The sequence below is a fragment of the Platalea leucorodia genome, assembly GCF_965183815.1.
Source record: "Platalea leucorodia genome assembly, chromosome: 13".
Classification (NCBI taxonomy): Eukaryota; Metazoa; Chordata; class Aves; order Pelecaniformes; family Threskiornithidae; genus Platalea; species Platalea leucorodia.
In genome coordinates, this window is record NC_138835.1 from 7,189,167 (window position 1) to 7,209,551 (window position 20,385).

General features: G+C 49.1%; 2 protein-coding genes across 2 annotated transcripts in view; both read right to left on the reverse strand.

Annotated features, from left to right (window-relative positions):
* Positions 1 to 5,704: 5,704 nt before the first annotated feature.
* On the reverse strand, positions 5,705 to 14,243 carry TFAP2C (transcription factor AP-2 gamma; the record flags this gene model as incomplete). Its single annotated transcript, XM_082325566.1, has 7 exons — positions 5,705 to 5,990; positions 7,836 to 7,977; positions 9,392 to 9,510; positions 10,191 to 10,413; positions 11,993 to 12,044; positions 12,340 to 12,816; positions 14,196 to 14,243. The coding sequence occupies 7 exons, from the start codon at positions 14,241 to 14,243 to the stop codon at positions 5,705 to 5,707; spliced, it is 1,347 nt and encodes a 448-aa protein (XP_082181692.1).
* A 5,958-nt stretch (positions 14,244 to 20,201) lies between these two features.
* Positions 20,202 to 20,385, reverse strand: part of RTF2 (replication termination factor 2) — a 50,788-nt gene continuing 50,604 nt past the window's right edge. Inside the window, exon 10 of the transcript XR_014229689.1 lies at positions 20,202 to 20,260. The gene's annotated coding sequence lies outside the window, so the exon portion shown is untranslated. The remainder of the gene's footprint in view (positions 20,261 to 20,385) is intronic.

Here is a 20,385-nt window from a genome sequence, read left to right on the forward strand (position 1 = left end):
GACCCCACGCCTGCAGCCCTGGCAGCAGGGCTCACGGCTGCAGGTCTTTTCCTTTGCCCCTTGTGGCTTTTTCAGGTCTGTGGTCTTCCAACAACAAGCAGAAGTGCAACAGCCTGACACAACGTAAAGGGCATCTTATTACCTTACAAAGGTAAAATAATGCATTTCATTCGATATGCCTCAAAACCTCTACTGTTCATGTGGTTTCGTTTGGGGGTTTTTTGTTGTTTTTTTTTCTTTCTCTTTGGAGTTGATGCAATGCAAAGGAGGAAGGACAGGATGAAGACCTGGCAAAAGTGCTTTCTGCTCCCAGACAGACACCATCCTACTGGAGGGCCGCAGTCAAACATTTTCTCTTCTCTCTGCTTTAGCGTCCCTGTCTATAGCAAGGGAGCTGGCATCATTTTAGACTGCTTTCTGTTGTTACTGAAGAACTCTTTCAATTAACTAGAAATCAGTTTTTTATTGCAGTGATCAGCTGAAGAACGCTACCTTTCAGATCCTCTTAAACTGCTGCTTTTCCCTCAGTTTTATGCGGACTGACCTGGAAATATAAGGTCTAAAGCTCACCTAAAAGATTACTTCTGTTATTTTGTTCATTATAGATCTCTGAATTTTCTGCTATATTAATAAACAGATCTTTGAGTTTCATGGCAGAGAGAGTAAGTGTTTGTACGATTACATGTTTTTAATTTTAAATTATGAGTAAACATGTAGATCAAATGGAACATTGAGAGAACATGTCAAGGAACAGTAGTAGCCTGTGCACAATGCCTTCACAAGAACCAGTTAAAAAGGGCTGTTTAGCCAAAAGAGAGGAAAACTGGAATATTTGTGGCCAGCCCTTACACAACAATGGCCTATGGAAACCAGCTGGAACATCCTTGTCAGACACGCAAGAACATCCACTGACTGCAAAATGGCATCTGAAACAGGGAGAAAGCTTATTTAGATCACCTATGAAAGTGAAAATGAAAGGAGAAGGCACCAAATGATACAGAACAGGATTTAACGATTTGTTAAAAATACGGTTCCAGCATAGGCCCTGTGTAATTTTGACAGGGATGGTCATCCGTGCAGCTACGTGGATGAAGTGACGTTAGGCAATAGGCAGCAGCAATAGCCAGGCACCATAGAATTGTTATGACAGACCACAACTGGTTTGGATAACACAGTTTTGCAGAGACGCGGTGTATCTGGCTGCGGCCAGGGCTTAGGAACAAATTCTCATTTGCATGGTTTCATATGCATTTCCTGTGGCTCACCACCAGGCCCGGGGTCACAATCCCAAGGGACCCCAGAGCGCTCGGCAAAACTGGCTCCAGGTTCCCCGCACAGAAACCTGTAAACATCAATGAACAGAAACATGTTATACTTTGGAGATTCTTTTAGTGAGAGGGAAGCATCTTTGTCCCTAACCCTGTAATGTTCTTTTAGTGAAGTAACAGTTTGGGGACAAAGTCTTAACAGCACCCTATTTTTTTCCTTAAAAGAAAAAAAATAAAATAAATTTTAAAAACAAAAAAGAAGCTTTTATTGCAGAACATGCCCCAGAAGGCAGCCCAAGCCCACTGCCAGGACCGAGGCTGTACACCATTAGGCCAAAATAACTACAAGGATGTACATAAGCATCACACGCAGGAAAAAATAGAGAAGAAAGGGCTGCGACAAATAAGCACAGCAGGCTATCACAGCAAGTTAAACCCATTTCAAGATGTATTGCTGGGTTTATTCATATTGCAAAAGTCTGAGGAAGCAGAGGAACAGACAGCAGTAGGGCTGCAGCCAGAAGAGACAGGGTGAGACGAACCATTTGTGAATAACAGTGAAACAAGTGAAGGGTAAAGCAAAAACTGAGAGTCAAAAATGAACTGAAGTCAGTTACTAAATTAAGACAGTTCATTCTTTTTCCTTGTTTTCCTATATATCACTAGTTTTGCATCATTATTTCTCTCTAAAGCTGTGAACAAAAAATTCTTTTTAAACTGAAGGCAACACTTCCATGAAGTCAGATGATGAGCTGGGACTTTGAATAATCATCAGGTTTGCAATTAATAACCTGTAACAGTCGGGTTGCCCGTCAGGCGATAGGGTTGCAGAGGCCGTGCCCTCAGCTGCCGCAGGTGGAAGCAAGCAGCATTGCTGCCTGCCCTGGCTCTGGCACTGCCTGGGAAGACCCCAGCATCCTCGGATGCCCAGCTGCTGCCGATGGCCAAGCGAAAGATGGTTGACATATTTTTTTTTTCCACAAGTCGTTTTTATACCGAGTGACATGAATTCAACTATTTTGTGGGTATGTATCAAATAACATTTTTGCAGAAGGGCAATACTTAAAATGGTCCATTTCAACTTCAGAATTTTAATTCCTAATAGTTTAAAGTAATTTTCCCTTATATGAAGACAAAACCCATTATTTTTCTGGGAGAAGGGCAAGGGACAATAATTTTGAATATTCCATTTTCAAAGAAAACAAAAAGTGGAACTTCAGGAGTCTTACATTAGAACTTTTTCTTTTAGCCAGCCTGGGAATAGCCTATGTAAAAGCAGTAAAAAGCATAAAATTTTAAGGATTGGGAAAAACCAAATACCTTCCTGTGTGTTCAGATAACTCTGTGTTTTTGATATTTCCCAAGAAGTTACTAACCTATTAACATTTTCTTTAAGATTAATAATTTCAGATGACAGACAGGTTCAGGTCAGAGTTTAACTTCTCTTCAGTGAATGGAGCAGAAGACGTTGTTCTTGTTTCGTATTACTGGCGCAGCTTATAAGGTAGTTGAGCCTCAAAATAGTGTACCATCTAAAACATACAGTAGAGGAAAAGCATTAAGGTAATGGAAACTCAACATTTCTAATGTTCCAAACATATAAATAGAACGCAAGTCAGTACATTAGACAATTGACTGGCTTTGCTTGAATGCACGCAGGAATAAATGGAAACATCCTTATTTCCTATCCCAAGGGGCAATTATTTCAGAGCCTGGTTTTGTGCATTAATAAAAAGCAAGATTCCATTGTCTGGCAGCTAAAATACCTTACTATATATGCTGTATAAGCAGGCCAGCAGCAGAAACAGAAGAAAAACCCAGAAGTCTAGCATCGCATTCTCTGAACAAGCTCTTACCATGCCTAGCATATTTCTGTGTGTATATACAAATATAATCAATAAAAATATATTATCAGAATGGTATATTGTCTGTATATTTTAGAAGTTCTGTTAGTTGACACATGTCCTCACTGCGCTTGTGTCTACAGATGGTCCAAAATACTTATTTCTCAAGTGCCAGGAGCCTAACAAATGTAAAGACTGGCATTTCACACCTCTTTGGGAGAGAAGGGGACTGGACTGCAACTCAAAACCCAGCTTTCTCCCAGCTCACCACTGATCCATTCATTCATCTCTTTGAGCTTCCCTTTCTTCTCCCTGCACACCTTCAGTGGTTTGCCTTTACCCTTTAGAGGAAAAACGAGAGCATAAAAAGAACTTATAAACAAAGTATTCAGAAATTGTACATGTTGCCTCTTCTCCACGTACGTGAAGAAACACACTGCCATGACGTGAACCAAATTCTTACTCGCACTTACATCCAGTGTCATCATTATAATGTTTGCCCTAGCCACACACCTGACGGATTGATCAGGCGGTGGAACGCCAAGGACAGAATAAAGCCCAGGTTCATGTTGGTCCTGTTTTAGAAAGCACTGAAAAAGGACTGAGTTGTTTTCAGGAAGGTTTGGTTATTTTGCCTCCAAGAGACTGAATGCCACTGAAAGCCTCAGATCCTGCCTCGCCACTGCTGCGCGGAGCACTGCGGGCACTTTCTGTAAAATGCCGTAAACTTCCTCAAATCGGTAAAATTGGGCTCAAACCAGATGGGAGACCTATCAAATTTCACACGCCAGGATTTTGCAAATATATGTCATCAGAGACAGATTATTCTAATAAAGTCAGATTCACTAGAAGACAAAGCTGGTAGGATTGATTTTTATTTAGAGGAAGTCTTGCAGTGTGTTTAAGCTGCCTATTTAAATAGGCAGCCAGCATGATAATGACATCTTAGGAAGAAAAAAAAAAAGATTCTTGGAAATACATAATGTGTTTAATTGAAACCATTAGTTTTACTGGCAAACAGCTTCATATTTCTGTTCTATTAATCCGAACAAAGTGCTGCAATTATGACTCAATACATAATGTCCTCTAGTGCTACTCGCCCCACATTCCCAAAGTATAGAAAGAAAACAAAACTGTTTTCAGTTAACAAACCATTCCATGCTTCTATCCAGAATACTTTTATTATATGGTTATCATATACATCAGAATTATATTGGGAACATTTACAAATATGTAAAGATAGTTCAGAACCTCCATTATTCACATACACACTAACTCACACACTCATTTTGCATGTCTAGTCAGTTATCAGGTGGATGATGCACAAAATTATTGCTTTGTGAACATACACCTCAGATTAGATTTAATCTTCAGTGGCAAGAATTGAGATATTTAAAAAAAAAAAAAAAAAAAGTCTTAAATACCCTGTATAACATACCTGTGCATAAACCTAAAGATATGTTTAGCTTACCCATTACCTTTGAAATACTTACCAAAATTAAAATTTGAAACCCATTTGTGTAAAAAAAAAAAAAAAACAAAAAAAACAAAAAAAAAGGTATTAAAAAGTTCACCATTATTTACAAATCCGATTAAATTACACATAAATAAATATTTACATTCAACACACTGCTTCCCTTAATACACATAAAGCCTCCCTGGAAATATTTTTTGGCCTTAATAGGCAAAAAAAAAAAAAGTTATGTGCCTATTCTTTCAAGTTTCCCCCCCAATTTAAAAACAAGACAATATAAATATGCAAATAAAGCTGCAATATCCTTAGACACAGAAAGTGAACTTTCTAAAAGCATTTTCATTTTGAACTATTCCTTGTTAAAAAAATATCAAGAGAATATCCACTGCAGCCAACATTACTGCAGTTTTTAAAAGCCTGAATATTTCCATAAAAATAAGCATGTCAAATGCCATCAGAAAACGTATAAGTCTAGCAGGATTTTAGTACTCTCCTATGGTAATCTGAAAATAAAGGGAAAAAACCAACAAAATAAAACAAAACAGACCAACCAACCCACAGAATAATCTTACTATTTTTGGGTGTTTATAAAAAATTTTAATGTACATAAATCTATATACCATTGTTTAATACTGCTTTATTGTTACTGTTGCATTTAGAGAGAATAAAACCCTGAAATTGTATCAGATAACAAATAGGCTTCCATCTAAAATCTGTATCTTAAAAACTACACACGAAGCTGGTCACCACTAGATACTTAGATGTGGAAAAGGAATCTAAATATATCTCTTTGTATATTTCCATCAAAAACCCTTTATAGCACCACTTTTACAGCGAAGGATTTCAATACGCTTGTACCAAGTACTTATCTTCTGGTAATTGCTTCCACAGATAAGGGGTACTGCAGCTTTTAGAAAGACTTGTCTCATGGATCCAGGGGGAGTGAAGATCCTGAATAAGATGATTTTTTTTCCTTTTTTCCCCTCCTTTCTTAAAAAAAAAAAAAACAAAAACAACCAACCAAACAAAAAAAAGAACCCAAATCTCTATGTTCCCCCCAGCAAGAAGATCCCAGTCTGCATTTAGGAGGAAGAGTTTAAAGTCTGGTTTCGCTCCTTTTACTTCCTGTGCTTATCCATTTTATCAATGGTTTTGTTGGTTTCTGCAGGGCTCTGGTCGCCAGTGTTCATGTATGTTTTGTCTGCTATTTTTAATGCTTCATTTAGGTAGTTCTGGACGGATGTCATGGCAGCGCAGATGGCAGCACTCCCAAAGCCATGTGTGATCAGGCTAAAATGAGTCAAACAGCCCTGGATGCCAGGGTCCAAGATGGGACTTGGTCTCGTGTTTCCAAGAGGAGTTCTGTCCTGAGTGAGGAGGTCTGTGAATTCCTTACAGATCTGCCTGCAAGACACAAAGCGATCACACTTTACACCATGGTGGGAATTTATGCAAAAGCAAATAAATAAATAACGGAGAAAGTCCACATCAAATATTTGGCAGTTATGTGGGAATTAGAGTTTTCAGAAATTCATTACTCCATCAGCAGCATTGTCTAAAATTAAAGGCTATTTATTAACACCCGTTTCTGATGAGCCTTCTGTTATATCTCTGCCACAAAAACGCATACACGCTCTGCAGAATAATCTCTCCACCTCTGGCCTCTGGCTGGCTCTGCATCATTTGCTCTAGATTTTGAGGGGGGAGTGGGAATTTAGGGCTAGTTTCTATGAGAACTTCCACAGCTGCAGTTAAGTAATTTAGAAAGACTAAAGCAGCTGAATAGATTCAATTGCGTTGAACATATTACATGTATATGCCCTCTTTTAATAGAGACCTAGGCCCTGATCCTGCAAACACTAACACATATGCCTGGCAAAACATGAATGGTTAATAATGCTCAAGCATATGTTGTTTGCTGCTTGTAAATCTGTCCCCTTGATGGGATTTCACAGGGGCTGAGCAATCTCAGCAGAATCATCACTTTATCAGAATTTCTCAATCACAAACATCTTCCAAAAGATTGTTACTAGTGCTAATAACAATACCAATAGTGATAACACTGCAGAGCAGAAGGGGCAGTGCTCAGTAAAAAACATGATGTTCAAGCTATAGGAAATAGAGACTATATTTCTGAGAGATTTTTGTGAAAGGTCGTCTCTTTTTCAGGGGAAGATGTATTAATTCAGCAACAGGAGAAGTGTGTTTTGCATTCCTGATCTGAGCCCAAAGTCAGGGCAACTCTTCTCAGCAGAGTAAGCAGGCTTTTCTCAGATCCTCTGCAGAGCCAGGATGCCTTCAAAAGCAAGGAATTGCACCAACCCCAAACCAGAAAACATCTCGGACCAGAAGGGAGCATGAACTGAAGGCTTTGTTAAACCTCAGCCTGGGAAGGCTGCGGGGGGAAGGGGACAGCGAGCACCCCAGCCACTGGTTTAAGAGAGGCGTAACTCAGCACAGGTATTCCCTACCAGAGACCTGTTCAGTGCGCCGTTTATTTACAGGTACAAGTGTCTGCACAACAGCCATAACAAAGCTTCTCTCCTTTACCCTTCCTTCCCTCCTCATCTAGCTTTGCAACAGGAATTTAGTTAAGTACAGGGATTTTTTGACATCTACCAAAGGTTGGCTTTCACTGAACTAGAAAAATCTGCAGCTCTAGTAGTGAAAAGGGACTGCCCACAGCTCTTGACTCCTAGTGTCCCATGGGGGAAACCGGCGTGCTGCTTTTGCCAAAAGCAGCGAGGAGGACACGGCAGCGCAGCTTCCCGCCCGCCCGCCAGTAGCTCTCCTTGGAGATGCCCCTCTGGGCTGCACGTACGCAGGTGGGTGAACCATCTCCTGCTCCCAGTCCCGACACTGGTTCACGTGCCTAGGCCTCACCTGCCCTCCCAGTCCTCAACCCTGTCAGCTCTAGGGACACCTTTTTCTTAGAGATATAGCTGTCCTGCTGTAGGACTTTTTCTGAAGTTTTTACTACAGTTAAAAGAAAAAACAACAGAACTGCTCCAAACTGCTTTAGAGTTATCGTACAGCGTTGTTGTTATAGTATTATTGGTTCAGGCTAAAATAACTGCTGCCATAGCTGAATTCAAACCAAAACCAAAGAATTGCTTCATCTCCCCAATTAAAATTACACATGAAAAAGTACCAAACTGTCCACAGTCACAGATAGTCATGGTCAGACAAAAGCATCTTTAAGAAGGAGAAGGGGGAAAAAAAGAAAAAATATTGAAGCCCCAAACTTACTTTGCAGCAAGAAGCATATTCTTCCTGTTTGCCATTTCATTGCGGCCCATGTGTGGTCTAGTTAAATATTCGGCCACTGCTTTGGAAGGGAACTCTGTCTCACAAACGTAACCAAAGTCACGAGCAAGATGTACAGCTTCACCTGGCGTGGGTAAAAGGGAATGCGTATTAAATGTTGTTACATCCATTTATTATAAGGGGATCGGGGAAATTAAGCAAAGTACTGTGAATTTTTTCTATTTTAGAAAGGGACACCACTATTTTACCCCTATACCACTCCATACCATTTTCTAATTAATAGATCAGTGTTTCTTTGTAAGTTTGCGTCAAGAAAAATCTATGTGGTGACTGCTACAAAATATAATTCTCTTGCCTTTATACCGAAAAGAAAAACTCCTATCTCTACCCAGATTAGCTATGCAGCAAAGACTAGAATCAGTCTAGATCAAATTGTCCACTGATATTTAAAAAACCTGGCAACTAAATTCCACTTGTATAATAAAGGGTTTATCAGTTTAGTATATTTTCTAAATACTTTCTCATAAGCATTTTTATATAGAAAATAAAGTCGTAAGGTGTATAACTAGGCCACTTTTTTTTCATTCAGGCAATTTGATCAGGCTTAAAAAATGGATTGGCACAATCAGTGCACTACCTGCAACGTACATGTGCGCGTGTACGCACACATAAGCTCTCTTAAACCCACCTTCCAAAGAAAGGTTTTAAATGGAAGTTGCTGTATTATTTGACCTGATGTAGAAGTGAAATAGCAGTAAGGTATATTGTTAGACCATTTTTCACTTTTCAATTGCTGCTTCTATTCCTGTTAAATTGTACCACTACCAGGAGCTGCTTTAAACAGAAACACAAAACACAACCACACACATACACATATATACACACCCCCTTCAAGTCAGCTTAACTGATAGAAGGTCCACATAACATGGTACAGATTAAAGGGGCTCCAGTTTCCTATCAGGAAGTCGAAAGCTATAAATCTCACTTTATATGCTTGTTTATTAGAAAAGCTTCTGAGGATACCGCTGAGGTAGGGCCAGGCATTGGAGTCAGCCGCCCCGGACTTATTTTAAGTTTCCCAATAGGGAACCAAACCCACTGATGTGATGAGTTTCACCCCTTTTGCCTTCCCTGCACACATTCTTACAAAACCCCCAACAACCCAGCCCCCTCGAGAAACAGAGACCGGACAAACATGCATTTCGAACAGCTTGGCAATAACAGCAGAGTTACTGCATCCCTGCTAGCGTCCTGGCGATGCAGCCGTGAGGGAGAGGAGTACGGGCAGGGTTTGTGCGGGCAGGGCTCTGGGGCCAAGGGCTTCGGGACTGGATTCGAAGGAAGAAGGGGAGAGGAGCTCCCCAAAGACAACACAGCTGTTAGTCGCTGCAATGTTCCCATCATGCTCACTTTAAAATAAACAAAACACTCTCTATTACGTTCATTGACTTTCTAGCCTTTGCATGCTTTGCCTAGAGGATAAAAGCTGTACACAAGGGAAAAAAAAAGTTTCTTCTTAAGACACGTTCAAGACTGACCTTCCACCAAAGATGTCAATAGCGTCACATTTGCAGCTTTCCTTCTACCAGCGGGAAGATTCAAGCCAATTTTATCCAGTTTTTCCCTTAATGATCTGCCACCATTTTTAGATTTGGCTCTGTAATTAACGAGAAAAAAAAAAATGGGCTTATTTATCATCAGGGAACTCTTCATTTTAAAGATGAGAAATTCCAGTTACTGACATTCAATAGGGTTCTACTGGGGGGAAGATAAAAAACAGGCTCTTTTCAAGTGACCTACTTTTTAAATGCTCTACTACAAACCAGCCAGGATGAAACACAGCAGAGGTCAAAATCAAAATGTTTCAAACTGCACCATCGAAACCAACAGCTGTAGAACGATCACAAGCCGAATTAAGCGTATGCAAAAAAGGACAGATGAAGCGTCCTTGTAATGATTAATCAAGACCGCGAGATTTAATCCAAAAATCATTCCATGGGGAAACAGTTTGTCAGAGGAATAAGAAAGGTCCATGGGCTGGTTTTGAGACAAAAATCCACCTTTAAACAGAGAATGAGAATTGCTGTCAGAGCTGTTAATAGCACTTCTTGAGCAGCAGCAGAAGTGCAAAGAAGTTTTATTTCCAAAGCCTATTAGGATTCAGTGTTGTTGGGCTTCTTAAAAAATCAGAAATTTGCTAAAAGGTTTTCTTAGCTCCTCGTTGTGCTAATCTGGCTGCTCACACACATACACAAGCACGGGAAAAAAAGAAAAAAAGAAAAAAAATCACAAGGAAGAGACCCGATGGGGCTGGTTGTAGGGGGAGTTGCAGCCTACCTTCTGAGCACCCCTCCCAGCAGAGAGGCGTTGAGACACTCGGGGGGCGAGAGCCGCCTCTGCACCTCTGCTACTGTCACTTTGTATTTCGACGTGGAGCTCAGGAGGGAAAGTCTCCCCGGAACAGAACAAAATACTTCATTGGGGTTTATGACCACCCCAATTAATCCATCCTTTTGGCAGGGGAGACTCAGAGCGCTGTTTTTCGTTAAGGAAATGGGACCTGCGGGAGGAGGAGGGAAAGGAGGTATTTTATAAAGGGGAAAAATAAAGAGGAAGCAGCAAGGGAATTTACTTTCTACAAAAAAAGATCAGAAGACAGGAGTTCGTTTTGCGTTAAACGCTCGGGCCACTGCTCCTGTCCCCACCTGTCCGCAGTGCGGGGCTCGGCTCCTCCCGAAAGGCTCCCCCCCAGAAAGGCTCCCCCCCAGAAAGGCTCCCCCCCCAGAAAGGCTCCCCCCCCAGCTGCTTTTTGCCACGCCAAATTTCACGGAGCTGCCAAGCACAGCTACGAATACTTTTGAAAAAACCGCACAAAGCCATCTCTGAAGCAGCATGCCTCAAGTTAGCGATCCGTACTTATAAAAAGCCCGATACAGCTACAGACTCCGAATTAGCATCCTTCAGCTGCTGCCAAAAACCCTTCCCGAGCCGGGGCAAGGAGAAGCCTCCCAGCTCCCGCCGGGGTTCATCTTCCACCTCGCACACGCGGATTTAAGAAACCGCCTTCGGAATTTAATCCCAACAAATTCACAACAGACAGCATGCCAGAGAGAGGGATGCAGCTCGCAAGAACTGAAAGTAAAACGCTGCTCGTTAATGGCTTCAGCCTTTAAGTGACTGGGGCCAACAAAGGCTTTGCAAGGAGCAAACCACCGATCCGGCTTTTCTATCCCCTTGCGAACCCACCCAGTTAACCCCCAGTGGTGTGCTGCTGGCTCCCAGCACCGAGGGGAAAGGGTTAAAGAGCCGAGGTCGGCCCCGCTCCCCGGAGGGGGAAAGATTTTTCAGTGGTGCATCTGACAGCGAAATTATTCTCCCATGAGCTAAAGGCAGCAATCAGCGCTCTGACAAACCCTTCTGCTTTTCCTCAGCTAGGTATTTGTTTGAAGTCTTCAGAGGAAACTTCCACTGATTTTTTGTTAAGCACAAATTTGTTTAAAAACAAAAGCAGGGAAAAAAAAAAAACAAAACCTAAATGACTGTAAATTGAGTCAATACGTCCTTCTCCTTCCTTAAAACCTCAGCTACAAAACGATTTCGATTAAGATAAAGCCGAGCAGGCTTATGCCAGTGAACTCCTTCCCAAGTCTTGTAAAGAAGTTGAAGGGGAAAAAAACCAAACCAAAACAAAAACCCCAAACTGTCTTCGAGTGCAAGCAACAGCAAAAAAACCCATCCAAACAAAAACCCCAACAACAACAAAGCCGCCCCGTGCCACTTTACAGGCGGGTAGTCCAGGGCAGCGTCCAATTCGGTCCGAGGTCCTGGTTTCCACCAAAGCCACGCGCAAGAGCAGGGGCTCGCCCGTGCGGGCAGGGCCAGTGGCCCCCGGAGGACGCTCGCCGCCGGGCCGGGGCTTGGCCCGCGGCACACGGGGCCGGCGCTGTCCCCGCCGCCACCTCCCCTCGGGTGGCGTTAGAAAAACCCACGACGGAGAGAGTGGCATAAAATCCCCTCCGCCCTCCCGATCCGAAAGGATCTGCCTTTTTGAAAAAGGTAATCAGGCATCGATTCACCGGTGCGTCAGTGAACTTTAACTATTGACGAGGGAAAGTAAACTGCAGTGCCACCTTACTGACCTTTTCTAATGACTGTCTGGTCATGCATTAATAAGTGTTGATCTTCCACATTCTGGAAAGAGAAAGGGGAGAAAGTTTGGCACCTTGAAAAGCTGAGAGGGACCGAGCCGGGGGCTTTTGGGAAACCCACCCCGCCCGTCCCCATTTTAAGGCAGAAAGAGCAAAAAACGGGTTTCGCTCCAAGGGCGGGGATGGGGCAAGCGAAGCCGGGATGCGCAGAAGGGGCCGGTGCCCGGCTCCGCAGCTCGGGCACCTCTGCCAGCCGGGCGGCGCCGGGCCCGCCCGTCCCCCCGCCACGACGCGGGGGGCGGCCCGGGGCGGCGGCGAGGTCCCGGGGGGGGGCTTACCTGCACCTCCTCCATCTGGTGGGCCATGTCGTGCAGGCCCAGGTTATCGGCCAGCGCGGAGGCGTCCAGCCCGTGCCCGTGGGGCAGGAGGAGCTCGGAGCGGCGGTACGTTTCCCTGCGGCCGCCGGCGGAGCCGCTCTCCAGCGCCGAGAGGTGGGGGACGAGGCCGGGGCGGCCGTGGGGGGCGAGGCCGGCCGGGTCCTGGCTCTGCCGGTTGGGCCAGGCGCTCTGCTGCTGGCTGGGGGGCGGCGGCGGCGGCTGGTGGAGCGGGTTGATGGAGAAGGGGTCCCCGAGGTGGGAGTAGGGGTCGCTGGACTGGGAGTAAGGCAGCGGCTGGTACGGGGGGGGGAAGTAGGGGGGCTGGAAGTCGGAGGCGCCCGAGTGGGAGAGCGGCGGAGCCGGGCTGTACAGGTGCTGGCTGACCGCCGAGAGGTGGGGGAGCCGCGGGTTCCCGTTGCTGCTCCCATCGTGCCGGTCCTGGAAAGCACAGAGGGGAGGGAGGGGGAGAAGGGAGGCGGCCGTCAGCGGGGGGCTGCGGGCAGCCCGGGCTCGGGGGACAGCGGGCGGTGGCACTTGCTGGCACCGGGGAAGAGGAGAGGGAGAGGAGAGGAGAGAGGCGCCCTGCTCCTGCCCAGGGAGGCTTCTCTTTCTAAGGCACTTCGCGCAAGAAATCAGCCCCACTCCCAGGGAAGAGATTACAAACCAGTTCTCACTGCTCTCCTCATCACGACTACAACTGACTAACCCTCACCCTTCTGCAAGTCATTAGAGGAATCGTTAAAATAAGAGAAATGCAAATCAGCGACGCAGCCCGGTTTCCGCCGCGCTGCCCCGGCTGGGGAGGAGACTCCGAGGCCGGGGGCTGCGGACCCGCTGCCCTTGGGGAGAGGAGCCCTGGGCAGAGCAGGCCGGAGGCCCCCGGCCCCCCCTCCCGCCCCCCCGGGCCCCGGGAGCCGGCCGGGAGGCGCAGCTCCCGCCCGACGGCTGCTGGCGCGGCAGGGAAGGACGGCGCGTCCCCTCCGGCCGTCCCGTCTCTGCTTCTCCCCCGATTCCAAATCTCAGCAGTCAAAACTTCGATGTCTACATCGAGCTGATCCAGGGATTTAGCAGCTTCTGGCTTCACGGTCGTTAAAATAACAGGGCTAGTTAATAAGAGGTGAATGGGGTCCCAATGGAGCGTGAAGAGGGGACCGCAGCTAATCTGTAGGAGCCAAGCATGCGGACCGCGACCGACGGAGCCGGGCGGGGGGGGACGGGGGACACAGCCGCTTTCGGACAGACCGAAACCCGGGAGCCCCTCGCGGGGGTGGGAGCCGCTCCCGCGGAGGGGGCGGCGTGGGAAGCCAGGTCGGCTCGGGGCGGGCGGCCGAGCGCTGCCCGGCTCATCCCGCCGCTCCCGGCCCGGTTCTGCCCGCGGCCGGCCGGCAGGCGGGGGCGCCGGGCACCGCCGGCCGGGCCGGGGGCTGCCCGCTTCTGCCCGGGGCCCCGGCTGTTGCTTCTCCTGCCCGCTCCCGTAAGGCGCTGCTCCACCGTGCGGGTGGGGGACGCGGGATGCGGGCTCGTTTCTTCCAGCCGGGGCTTTCACCCGCGTTTTGTTCAAGAGTTCAAAAGACTCGGGGAAAAGAAAAAAAAAAAAAAATATACCTCCAAAGAGAAGGAGCAAAAAAAAAAAGAAAAAGCAAACCCGCGGTCTTCGGGAAGGGACAAATCCCGCCCGGCGGGGAGGCAGGAGAGCCGGGCGCCGGCTGGAAGCGAGCGGGGAGGGAGGGCAGCGCGGCTGGGGGGCGGCGGAGCTCCGCGCTGCTCCGCGCCGGACCCCCCCTTCCCCACTCCCGACCCCTCCCCGCGCTTCTCACCTCGCAGTCCTCTTCGTACTTGACATTATCTGCTAGTTTCCACAACATGGCGTCCAGCGTCCAGACCAGGTGTGCGGTGCCGAAACCAGCCGAGAGCTCAGCCCCCCCCCACGGGCGGTAAATCCACGTCGGCGCTGGGGAAGAGGAGCTGCCCCCCGGACGGAGCTCAGTTGGCAGGCATGAAGGCAGATGACGGACTAAACCTCCGCGCTAATGGTCACTCGGGTTTTTTTCCCTGCCCAGACGCCCTTAATGGCAATAGGATTATCATAACTCCTCCCCAGGGATGGCTTGGGAGCCGCGGCCGCCAGCCACTCAGGAGGGAGCGCGCAGCCTCAAGCCACTCCTTCCGCGCTGCGCTCCGCGCCCGCGGAGCGGTGGGCAAGCAGCGCGGAGCCGGGCCCCCCCAGCGCCCCCGGAGCGCTCAGGGCGCGGGGGGGCCGTCCTGGCCCGCGGGGAAGCGGTCATGCGTGGGCATCCCCCCGCACTGCAACGAGGCTGCCCCAACCCCCCCCCCGTGTTGGAATGGGGGGGGGCACCACCCGACATTGCCCCCCCCCCCCCGTGCGTGGAAGGACTTTGCTTACACCCGCGTGGGGAGCGCGGCGCCGGTGCCCCCACGCTCGGCGGGTCCGGCGGCTTCTGGGCGACATAAACTCGGGAAAAGTCCTCGTTGGAAAAGCGAGAAAGTCCGAGCGCCAGCCTGAGCGCAATTTGCATAATTGTCGAGAGTTTGAATTACTGATTACAACTTGTAAGCGACCGATGTTTAAGGTATAATTTCCTTAATTATCCGACAAGATTATGGCAGTTGTGTTGAATCCCTGGTAGGAAAAGCAGCACTGATTCAGCGTCCCCGATTCGGGGCTGCGCGAATTGCGCCACTGGTTCCTCGCATCATTATTATTTTTATTTTTCTAACGAAAATCCCGCCTGTCTAATCTTTTCGTGCAAACTTGGGGCTGAGGAAGCAGGTGGGAGGTGAGACAGGCATTTTCGGACGCCGTGAGCACACTTTCATCTAAGCTTAGAAAATACTTCCCTGCCAAATTGCTACCTTTCTGCAGCCATTTGATCTATGCAGTGATGTGTGTCAGACAAAATGAACATCGTTTTCAAAAGCAACGACTTCTCCCAGTGTTTCAAGGTGCATCCGGATCACTGCTCATTTCCATGAGAGGAGCAAGTGTGTGTTTATTGTGGCAGGGACAAAAGATGACCCTGGACAGTGCTGGCTGCGGAGAGCTCGGCTATCTCCGTGCCCGGGGACCAGCCGCCTGCGAGCTGTTATTAAAGGCCCGAGGTAGACCCACGTCTCGAGATTTAAACCAGTTCACCCTTCCCTCGCTTTTTTCCCTAAGGATCAGGGAAGAAAAATAACAGAATAAAAATAATAAAAAAAAAAAAAAAAGCGCCTACACAAAAACCCCACCTCCATCCGACTAAAGGAATGATCTAAAAATAAGCCCGAGGAGGACGGGGGTGCTGGAAGTAACTGTTGGAGGTGTTATCTGCCTTATCTAGCACGCAGGTGCTGATTTGCAGCAGTTGCATTAAGCCCATCAGCAGCAGGGACTCCGCATTATCATTTTTGGTGGAGTCTCTCTTTATTTTTTTTAAACGACGGTGTTTTTCTTCCAGGGATGTTTCTTTGAAATGCAGTTCGCGACGATTATTAGCGAGTGTGCTTGCGCAGCTCCTGGCGTCATTAAGACTAGGAATCTAAATAATAAAAGACAGGGGGAGCTTAAAGTTCATTTGTATTAAAGGGACAAGATGGATTTAGAAAGAAACGAGGAAGGGAACCGTCGAGCTTCCCAGGTTTGGGATCAGCTCTTTTTCCTTCCAAAAAGACTCAGCATTGTAGCAACGTTGGTCATTTTTACCGTAACCTCAGAAGCCAGATTTTCTTTCTGCTCAGAAATGTCACATTGAGAGGTGACCACGATTGTCTTATTACTTAGAATTGGCAAGGTCTGAACACCTTCGTTTTGTTTCTTTTGGTGGCCAAAGTCACGAAGATAAATTCGGTTTCTTATTATTTGTTGTGTACATATCAATACTATTTATAAATAGAGGCGTGGAAGAGGATGAGAGGTTTATAAGAAATTACCTAAACAAGGCGACCAAAAAAAGCACTTGGCTTCCTAGAAAACAAACCGAGAAAGCAGAGACGAGGCTAAACCCGGGGAAGTTTGAGACAAACTTTCCCGTCCGTCCACTCGCTCCTCGGTCTCTGCTGGCAACACCGGCAGCTGCCGGGCACCGGCGCGGGGGTCGGGGCTCCGCGGGGAGCCGGGCCGAGCCGAGCCGAGCCGGGCCGGGCCGGGCCGAGCCGAGCCGGGCCGGCGCTGCCCGCCGCCCCCGCGGGGCTCCCTCCCGCCGCCGCGCAGGTGATGCCGCCCCCGGGGCCGAGCGAGGCTCCGGCCCCGGCTGCTTCTGCCGAGGGATGCTTGGATGAAATAAACGGCCCGGCAGCTGGGCAGCTCGGGCCTTTTCTGGGGGGTATGGGGGGGGAATAACGCTTTTTTATTCCCTCCCTTTCCGAAGCGTGGCTTTCCGCAGTCCTCTACGTTTACACGCCAGCCGCCGGAGAAGCGGGCTGCAGCCGGGGCCACCTGCAACGCACCCCGGCGGCAGCGCCCGTCCGCTGCCCGGCTCTGCCCGCCCACGCCCGGCGAAACTCTCCCTTTCCAGGGAACTCCCGGGCACAGGACAGGCGCAGGCAGCGAGGGCGGCTGCAGGGACACGGTACCTCCCCGGACACTCCCTCCGAGACACGGGTCAGAGCCGCGCCGGAACCGAGGAGCAGCCGGGGAGGCGGCTCCTGACAGGTGGCAGCTTGATTACTTATTAAAAAAAAATGGTGCCCTTACTTTGGGAACATCCCCTGTTTCCAAGGCGAAGTGGTTTCTTGCTTCCTGGGGGCTGAGTTCCCCCGCACACCGCTCTTTTGACGAGGACGCGGTTTCCTGCAGGGGACCATAAAGCACCCCCAGGTGTGAACACGCTCTCGGGAAGGCAGGCAGAGCCCGCTGCCGAGCCTCTGTCACCTTCAGCAGTTTTCCTATTTGGCAGCAATTAAAAGAGAGCGTGGGGATGCTAATTAGTTACATCCCTCTTCCTCTAAAAATTCTTTAAACACACACATATCTGTATCATTCATGAGGCTGCAGCAACCTGGCCGGAATGTCGCCTCGGCTCCTGCAGAGCTCCAGCGGGAGCTGCGGCCCCGGGGGACTTGCCGTGTAACCTCCACGCCGAGTCCGCGGGGAGGGGCGGAAAGCGGGGCGCCCCCCCCACGCCCCCCCACGCCGCGGAGCCCCCCCGGGGCGGCAGGACCCCAGCCCAAAGCCGGGGGGGGCAGAGCCGCCCCCCGCCCCGGCCGGGCTGCGGCGGGGGTCCCGGGGAGCGGGGGGGCCCGGGGGGCCCGGACAAGTGCAGCGGTACGTACTTGCCGGTCGATCCTCCCCAGCAGAGCCATGGGCCGTGCGGCGCCGGCAGCTGCCTCCGTGGCGGAGCCGCGGACACCTGGGCGCGGAGCAGCGCGCCTGCGCACCGCCCCCGCGCCCCCCCAGCCTCTCCTGTCCTCCCCCTTCCCACACCCGGGCCCCGGCAGCCCCCCGCCCCGGGAGGGGAGCGAAGAGCCGGTCCCGACGCCGCGGGGCTTCCCCCGCCGGGCTTTATTCCCGGTGGCTGCCTCGCACGGTCGTTCCCCGCTGCTGGACGGATCCCACCGGGCCGCGGCAAAGCCGGGACGTTTTAAGGAGGCTTTTGCCGCTGAGCCGCCGGTTCTCCTCCCTTTACGGCGCCCCGGGGGACGGAGGGGGTGTGCGTGTGTGTCCCCGCGGCTGCTGGCACCGGGAGCATCCCTGACCGACGGGAGCCTCTTCCTCGCCCTCGGCCCCCCCGGGGAGGGCAGCGGCCGCTCGGGAGCCGCTGGCTCCATCGCACCGCGCCGGCGGCCGGGCTGCCGCCACCTCCCCGAGGCTGCCGTGTGCCCGGGGGCTGGCAAGGTCGGGCTCGGGCAGGGCTCTGGGCACCCACACCAGTATCACACCGGTATTTGAGGTGCGGCGGGGGAGCCGGAGCCCCGTCGGGGGCTGGGATTGCGCCGGCCCCAGCCCTCGGCCCCTCCGCGGTTTGCCCCCCAGCAGAGAAAGCAAAGATGATGGGGAGCGGAGAAGGGATGCACCGCCGAGCATTCATCACCTGCCCAGCTCCCTGCCTCAGCTTCCAGCTCCCGCTTCTGCAGGAGGTGAGAAGAAAGCATGCCCACACCGTGGCTAGTTTTTTCCCAACCTATTAATTTGCTTAATAAACACGATTCCAGCTATGTTTTCTTCCTGCTTCTTCCCTACGGAACTGGAGGAGCAGAGTCCCCTGGCCACAGTGTGCTGTGAGCCTGCAGCGGAGAGGATGTGTTTAGCAATTCACGGGCAGAAGTGACAGACTTTGACACCAGGCACTTTCGGGCCCTAGGTTAGATGCTGCATGGCATGTGGCAGAGGTTCAGCAGCGACACACAGCTGCCTCGGGCTCCCGCAAGGAGTTTCTCTGGCTTTTGTACACAAGAAGTTTTATTGAGCTGGATGGTTCGCGGCAGGAGATGGATACCTGAGAGGGAGCTCGCTCGCATGAGCCTGCCTGCAGCCACAGCATGGGACAGGGGCAAGGAAGACCCAAATTCCCAGCCTGTCCCTGTCCTTGAGGCAGGGGATGACCACAAATGCGACTGCAGCTGCATTTACCTCGGTCTCCTCATTCATAAAACATAGGTAATAATCCCAGTGCTGGCGAGAGCTGGACTCTTATCAGGTGGGACCAAGGGAGAAGTGGGAGCCATGGTCCCCAAGACCCTTGTGTCTCTGTCCGATGATCCTGAGGGCTCTGACATTTTGCCTGCAGCATATGATCACGCCGTGCTGGAGAGATACTCCGATTTTTTTTTATTCCCTCCATTTTATGTCCATCAGGAGCAGCGGCACCATGAACTTCATTGCTGTTAGCCAGAGCGTTGCTCCAAAGGATGTCGTTGCTGGACTGTGTGTAACTGAACTCAGTTTGTTAGTGCAGGAAGCAAACTCCACATCAAAAAAAAAAAACAAGATCAAAAACCAAAACCAGTCAAAACGCCACAACGCTAAATCTGAAATCAGGATTCATATATTTAGTTAGGCTCTTTCCTGAAATCAAAAAGATAAACAGGCTCTTGGCACAACATACATAATTCATACTTTAAAAAAGCAAGCCTTGGTGGATCATACATTCCTACAGCTAACTTCTTATAGTACAATAAGAAAAAAAAAACCAGTACCACAAAAAGAAAGAATCCCATAGGCTAAAACAGCAGAAAAGCAAGTATTTCAAATACAGACACAGAAATGAGCTGAAAAAACATTGCTCAGCCCAATTGAGGCTGTAGCTAAGACACATCCTTCAACATGAGCCTCCCATTCCTTTTGCCCTTTTAGAGCAAGGAGCAGGCATCGTCACTGAGCTGTACTGGGACTGTAAAAACTTCTGCCATGAGATGCTCTCTTTATTCTTTCCTCTGCTTTCAGGGTATATGCAGCCTGTATGATACCTTAAATGATGCACCATGCTTTAAGAAAACAACTGCTGGGGCACAATGGTGATGGTTTGGGGAAGGTTCCTCTGCTGACAGAGATGGGCACCAGGTACAAAAGGTCTTTTCCATCCCCAGCTTTGAGGGGTCCTGCAGCCTGGGCACCTTCAGGGAATCAATCAAGTGTGTTAAGTGTGGGTTTTAAAATATCCATTTCTCCATGGACATACATACATATACACAGACATGCACACGTTTAAAATCCTAACAGATAAATAATCTAAACACTTTCAAAGGTGATTTTGAGCACAATATACAGGAGTTCAGCAGAGATGCAGGCAGTACCTGGACAGCAGGAACGGAACTTACAGAACAGCCAGATGCCTTATTGCTAGTTACCTTTCACTCTTCAATCGTCTGAAAGGAGTCATGAAATCAGTAAACTGACCTCAGTGTCAGGGAAATGGGTCGTGGCAGTTGAAGCTGAGGATTTTCCCTGTAGGCAATTTAAATAAGTAAAGAAAACAAACTCAGTTACTCTTTTGCTTCCATGGTCCAGTTTCTTGAAAACTCCTAATCCCTCTAAATAGCCAGTCTTCCCTGGAGTCCTCCATCAAAGCT